The sequence below is a fragment of the Ramularia collo-cygni genome (assembly GCF_900074925.1).
Source record: "Ramularia collo-cygni strain URUG2 genome assembly, contig: RCC_scaffold04, whole genome shotgun sequence".
NCBI lineage: Eukaryota > Fungi > Ascomycota > Dothideomycetes > Mycosphaerellales > Mycosphaerellaceae > Ramularia > Ramularia collo-cygni.
In genome coordinates this window covers 737,643-744,726 of record NW_019716258.1, presented here as the reverse complement: position 1 = coordinate 744,726, position 7,084 = coordinate 737,643, and the positions used below count along the sequence as shown (strand labels likewise).

At 49.3% G+C, this 7,084-nt stretch overlaps 1 protein-coding gene; it reads left to right on the top strand.

The window, feature by feature from the left end:
* Positions 1-4,453: 4,453 nt before the first annotated feature.
* On the top strand, positions 4,454-6,704 carry RCC_03422 (related to laccase precursor; the record flags this gene model as incomplete). XM_023768712.1 has 7 exons in its annotated part: positions 4,454-4,616; positions 4,664-4,885; positions 4,945-5,021; positions 5,071-5,243; positions 5,297-5,639; positions 5,694-6,478; positions 6,536-6,704. The coding sequence occupies 7 exons, from the start codon at positions 4,454-4,456 to the stop codon at positions 6,702-6,704; spliced, it is 1,932 nt and encodes a 643-aa protein (XP_023624480.1).
* Positions 6,705-7,084: the final 380 nt, after the last annotated feature.

Here is a 7,084-nt window from a genome sequence, read left to right as displayed (position 1 = left end):
GTTTTATTAGGGAGGACTAAGGGAAGGCGGTTCGCTTAGCCTTCGCTAAAAGAACAAGTTAATAAGGACATTGCTTAGATCTATTATATTAATAGGTGGGAAAAACGACCCCCTTTCTACGCTACTTATGCGCGGGGGGCGGTCCTAATCTATAAYAATCCGCGTATTACGAAGACATTGCCGGCTATCGAGGACGAAGCCGATATTAGATTAGAGTATTAAGTAATTATGCCTACGCTTAGCTTAAGTACAGGCGTTCGAGCTTATCTAGAACAGATTAAAAAATATACGATATGTTTTATTACTAGCTCGCCCGTAGAGGAGATTTATAAGAGCTTTTATACCTAACGCTACGCTTCGGGCAGCTCGGGGAGTTCGGGTAGCTCGAGTAGCCGCTATACTAACACCTTAGACGCATAGCTTAGTTACAGATCGAAGGCTATTACCGGCAACGCCTGTCTTAATACCGCCGCCTTCCGGAGTTTCGTTAATAAATGCTATCTAATCGTCTCCTACTATATTAAGTAGCGTAGCTCGATAGTCCTATGTCCTTTACGCTACCTAAGTTAGTAATAGGTAAATTAATTCTCTTCTCGAGCGCATCCTCTAGCCTAATATAAGGCTATTACTAGTATCTCGCTACTATACTATGCTACGGCATAGACCCTAGTAACTAGTCTTACAACTATAGACTACTATCTAATTATTCCGCTGTTACCTGCCTAGGTTAACCGGTTAGGCAGCTATAGTATTTCTAATAGCAAGATAAAAACGCGGGTAGCCGTATAGATCTATAACCGATCGGAACCGGTATATTTAAATATCTAGTTACGAGGACGGCGGGGAGCGATTATATAAGGGAAGCGCCGTAAGGCTACTAGACGCTCGCGCCGCATTAGAGGAGAGGTAGGGCTATAACCGTCCGTCTAGTATAAGGCTAGCGATTACAACCTCGGCCTAATATCCCGAAAGCTCCCTAAGGTACCGCTAGACGACTAGCTATATAAAAACGTATTATAAGGCACCGGCAGGTTAAGGATTTGTTTAGAGGCGAAGCCCTTCTATACTATCGCGCGCCTTCTCTTAACTATTACTTACCGGCCTTTAGTTAAACACGGTAGTAGCTAAGTAGTTAAGATACACACGTCTAAAGTAGATAGCATCGTCGACATACGTCGATCGAAACGGAGCCTAGGCGCCGGTAACTTTACGGGTGTCCGTAGAGGAGTTCTATATCCTATATTGCTAGCGGTCGAACGGCCTAATCTTAAAGAGGCATAAGCAGTATGCGATCGTTAAGCCCTACCCCTCCTCGTATTAGTGTCGGTAGCGGTATTAGTATTTCGCCCGTCTAGAATTCGACTACTATACTACTACCTAGCGCTACTCGACGTAGTAGGAGGGCAATATCTAATCGATACTAGTAATAGTTATGTTAGTATCCGCGATCTTTAGCCTAGGCTTAACTATCGTCTAATCGTTTTGCTATTATTATATATATAGGAAACAAGCGCAAATTGCCCTGCTTTATCGTCGATTCGCTAGTCTAGTAGCTAGCCTCTCCTACGTATATCGTCGGAACTACAATCTCCGGACGGGCTCGGCGAGAGAGGTTACGAGATTATATACTAGAAGTCTCGGCGTAGTGTGTATTTTCGACTATTTAAGCGAAGGGTATGTTTTAGAAGAGGGTACGCGCACGCCGAGGGCAGGTAGAATTATAGGTAAAATAATAGTAAGGCGCGCACATTCGCGATAGTTAAGAATAATAGGTGCCGTAGCGGGCTTACGGCGCGGCAGATAGTAGCGGCGAGCGGTTAAAGCAGATATCGTATAGTATTTCGAAGGTATAGAGTGCGTGTCGGTAGGTGTCGATGTAATGCGCTAAGCCTAATACGGGCTTGCCTCGTCCGTAGACTACGGAGTACATCAACATTAACACTCATACCCATCATTAGGAACACGCGGGCTCTAGACAATGGAGTATCACTCCTTGCAATTGTTCGCTTACTCATCGACACGAAGCCCTCGCGTTGCAAGCTCTCAATTATCCAATTCATCGTCTCTTCTACTGGCTAACATCCTGCAGATAGGCAAAGACGCCGGAGCAGCAAAAAGCAGCAAGCAGGCCGGTACGACCGGGACATGCCTTACCAATTAGGTCAAGTTGTAGGTGTTGTTGGATTGCTCTCGTCACCCGAGCGTAATTGGGTCAAAGAGCCTTTCAGCCTTACGTTCGAATGCCCTACGGACGAATATGGAAGATGCTGTCGGGTACTACCAGACTGTAGACAGCATCATCCCTGGTGAGCCGCCCTGTTGTCTAGATGTTACGAACGATATCCTTGCGGACACTTCAACCGCGAGACTTTTCGTCCCACGTGTGCATAAAAAGTCTTCTGCACATGCCTGCTGAGTTTCTTTGTCCATCAAAATCGGTATTCCCAAACGTCTGCTCTTTTCCATTTTGTACTCCGACCCCGCTGATGAAAGAGCTGAGTTTCTTTGCCCATCAAACCCATCAAACCCCACCGTCTGCTCTTTTTCACTCTGTATTCCGACCCCATTGATGAAAGAGCGAGTTGTTTCCATGCGGAAATGCATGTCAACTGAAAGAGCTCTTCATGCACACGCCAGCGAGCACTATCAAAAGCTGAGTCGGCCCGCCCGTTCTCTTCTACTCCTATCAAACTCATCCTCAGACCCCATCAGGCCACCAGGCACTACTCTTCACTTTGCTCTTCTTTTCAAGCACAACAGACACCAACCCATCCTTAGGGAATCTGGACTATCCGAAACGGAACTTTTTGCAGAGGACGCCCACCGTACATTCACCAACACACAAATGCCGTGGAGCTGCTGTTCATGTAGTTCAACCAACTCGGGTGGAATTGTGTCCACCTGGTGTAACAGTTGTGGTCACAATACTTCCGGATGCTCTGGCTGCTTCGCATACAAGAGGTTCATATGGAGCAGATCATCCACAAGAAAGAGATGCTAGTATTCCCAGCCAACGAGAGTGTTATGTGAGCATTGGCATCCTGTAGATCAATACTAAATCAAGCTGCAAATCACTTTCAAAATGCTGTGGCAATTCTCGGTGCTGTAGAGATCTTCTGGCAGGAGACTTGGTGGAGCCCAAATAGAGAGCCATTCGTGAAATTAACATCAAGTTCTTGTAAGCAAATGTCTCAAGGGAAGCTTTGATGTCTGAGGAAGAGAGTTGGGGACCAGATGGCTGGCATGAAACGCTCGGACCACATTCAGATTTTGATGTAACCTCCACCTTCTCTGCTTCTCCCTATCGCTATCCATAACTTGCACTCTATCCGCTCCGTTCCATCTCGCATCCATCGTCCATGCGTCCATGGAGGGCGAACAAAGCTGATTCTTGACCACTATCAATAGATCACCGAAAAGCGTGCACGACGCGTTGAGAAGTTATCCTAATGTGCTGAAGCGCGTCACTCTCTGTGGAAACGAACAGCACGCATCATCACGGTCGCTTGTTTCCCTGATGCTGACCATACTCTCCGTGGCTCACAGAATACGCCGGTATACTCGCTGTGCAAGCCCGCCGGGGCCGATGCCCGAGCGCTCAGCCCACGTTACAAGAAAGAGACAGAGGTGCAATGCGATCGACTGCGACTGTGTCATTGTGATACGTATTTGTAAGTCCATTTCTCGAAAGAGACGGTGCAATTGACCGTTGCCCAAAATTTTGTGGCCTGAACGGACCGTTTGGATTGCCACGGCGATCCAACGCTCAGAGCTGCCGATATGAGGATTGAACGTCCTCAGTCATGCCCAGGGTGTCTCAAGGCCCCGATCTCTGCAGAGTCGACCATCTTAGGCCTGCTAGAACTATTGCTACTAGCAGAGTAGCCAGTTGTTCAATCGAGAGAGTAGTTCAGGGCGCTGTTCTGTTTGATGGTTTCTCATATCGACAGCTCTGCCAACGCTGCTGGATCTCTCCATTCGACACAGCAACGCACATTGCCGTGCAAAATCCGTCGCTCCGGAGACGATCGAATCGTGGAAGCGAACGTTAGATCCAGCATCTACGATCTCGATGATGCTGTCCCATCTAATGGATGCCTTGACTGGAGCTGCTTTGCTCTCGGAACTAGACCCGGGACAAATCGAGGACATCTGGTTGTCATGCCTTCGAAACGCCGTTTGTTGCTACCTCTCGGCGATCAGCACGCGGAGGCGATACTCTACCTGGCTCCATGTGCTCTATCCGCCGTCTGTGAACGCCATACGTGGCGCGGTGTAGTGTAGCAACCGTCGCGATGCTCGAGCGAGTAAAATGCTATGACTTGCTCCCTTCCTCTCCATCTCGGAAAGTTGTTCATTTCTTCTCCTCTTGCTGCAAGATTGTCATCCGCCGGCCGAACACAAGATCATTCCGGTCCTGAGCAAGATATCGATCTCTCATTACACCTTCGCTATGTCATTCTTTGCAAAAGCCGYCGTGGCTGCTCTCGCAATCCGCGATGGTCCATCCGATGGTTTCACTTCAGGAATTCCAGCCGCTGTTGCTCCGATGGGCGCTGCACCTATTGTTCCGTCAGCTGCATATGCTGGTACAGTTCCACCTGCTTCAAGCCCAGGTATGTACAGGAATACGACTCTGTCACTTGACGCTGACACCCATCAGCTCTTACCGCTTTCGCAACACCCATGGCTGGCAGCGCTGTCAACATTTCACAGGGCTGGAATACAAGGAGCCTACCGCCGTTCCTGACTGACAACCCGACACCTCACGGCTACCCGTGGGGGACTATGACAGCAAACAATACTAATTATTACGACGCGTGGCCTGAAACAGGGGTGACACGATACTATGAATTTTCAGTCGCGAGAGGGGCATGCAGTCCAGGTATGCATACGTTGTACATTTCAGTGATCATGAACGGAGCTAACAGTGCTCTATTACAGACGGCGTTGAGGTTGAGTGCATTCTTGTTAACAACGAGTTTCCAGGTCCGATCATTGAAGCGAATTGGGGAGACATGGTGAGTAGAATGCAGCCTTCACAAGAGAGCCAATGCTGATGCTCCCCAGATTGAAGTGACAGTCACAAACAACCTCGACGAARGCACATCCATACACTTCCATGGATTTCTTCAGAAAGATACGCAGTTCATGGATGGTGTACCTGGAGTGAGCCAGTGCCCCATTGCTCCCCAAAAGACCTTCACGTACCGTACACGAGCGCAGTTGTACGGCAGTGCATGGTACGCCGATACGAAGATCTGATGTATGCTCAGTTTCCTGACTTCTGTACTAGGTACCACAGTCATTTCGAAGAACAGTCTGCCAATGGATTCTACGGCCCGATTGTAGTCTATGGGCCAAAGAACGCAGAGTACGACGAGGATCTTGGCCCGATCCTTCTCGGAGACTGGGTGCACGCATATTACAAGGACCTCCTCGATGAGCTCATGGCTCCATTCCCGAACGCGAAGATTCCACCAAGCGACAATGTGCTCATCAACGGGCTGAATCCTTACTACGGAGCAGCAGGCGCTGCAACTGCCAAGTTCAATGTCCAGAGTGGAAAAAAATACCGTCTGCGTCTGATCAGTTCGGCATGCTCCTCGACGCAGAAGTTTACTATCGATGGTCACAATGTTAGTATACGGCAAGGAAAGTCAGCTCGTTGAGGCTAACCATGTACCGCGCAGATGACGATCATCGCCAATGATTTCGTCCCAGTCAATCCCTATATATCAGATCACGTCACGCTGTCGGTTGGCCAGCGGACCGATGTTGTCGTCGAGTTCAACGCTGACCCGACCACGTCGATCTGGATGCGGACTTTCATTGCACCCTGCTCCGAGGCACAAGGACAGACTGAAGCCAAAGCAGCCATATTTTACGAGAATGCAGACATGGACGCCCTGCCTACGTCTTCTCCAGGACCCAGCGCCTACGACACATTCTGTGGCAACGATGATCTGGCGCTGGCGACTCCATTCTTCCCCATCACTCCGCCAATGCCTTCCCACGAAGATGTCATACCGATCTCTGCTCAGTCCAACGGCACTCATCTGCTGTGGTATATGCAGGGTCGGACCTTCCGCACCAACTACAACGATCCCATGCTGCTTGAAGCCAAACTGGGAAACACGGATTTTCCTTTTATCGCAAATGTGCRCAATTATGGCAGGAACTCATCGGTCCTTTTCGTTGTTGAGAACACAGGTTCCATGCCTCATCCGATGCATCTTCACGGCCACAATATGTTCATCCTCGCCGAAGGACCCTGCACCGACAACAACTTCGTCTTCGGCCGAAGCGATGGTCACGCAGAAGCGAGAATCGATGGTGGAGACCAGACGTACGGTAACTGCTGGGACGGCCATATCACCAACCCGGAGAACCCGCAGCGGAGAGACGTGCAAACAGTGATGCCAGGGCAGTACATTGTGGTCCAGTGGATCCAGGACAATCCGGGAGTCTGGCCATTGTAAGTGTTACGTCCCTGGGATTTGTAGAAGCGCATCTGCTAACTCGTATCCTCTAGCCACTGTCACTTGACCTGGCACTCGGCCACTGGCTTTGTTTGGACCGTGCTGGAGCGGCCGGACGATATCATGAACATGCCAATTCCCAGCACAGTGGCGCAGACATGCCGTGACTGGTCCGATTGGAGCGGAACCCACGTGGTCGACCAGATTGACGATGGCTTGTAGGCATTGCATCCTTGGCGGGAATCGATTACATTCTTGGGCCCTCGCTGGCGAGGTGTACCGTTTTTGTCATAGATGGGCGGGTACAGTCAGAGCTGCCTCCAAGCGTAATGATTACGATTTGACGGCAGGAGAGATTACGGGTATTGTAATAGAGAGAGTATTTCTTTGAGTATTGGTGGCCATAGACAACGGCTTTGGAAGATTAGTCTGGGRGTGTGGAAGGAGATTTATATAGTAGTAAAGATCGAGATCGAGCGTGYCCAGGTGGACATGCATGTAAGGTAGGCACAGATTCCCACCTTTTAATCCACGCCTTAGAAAATACAGATGTTAGTACGCGCTTAGCAGAACTCAGCTCTCGTTTGAACGATCTAAGCTTT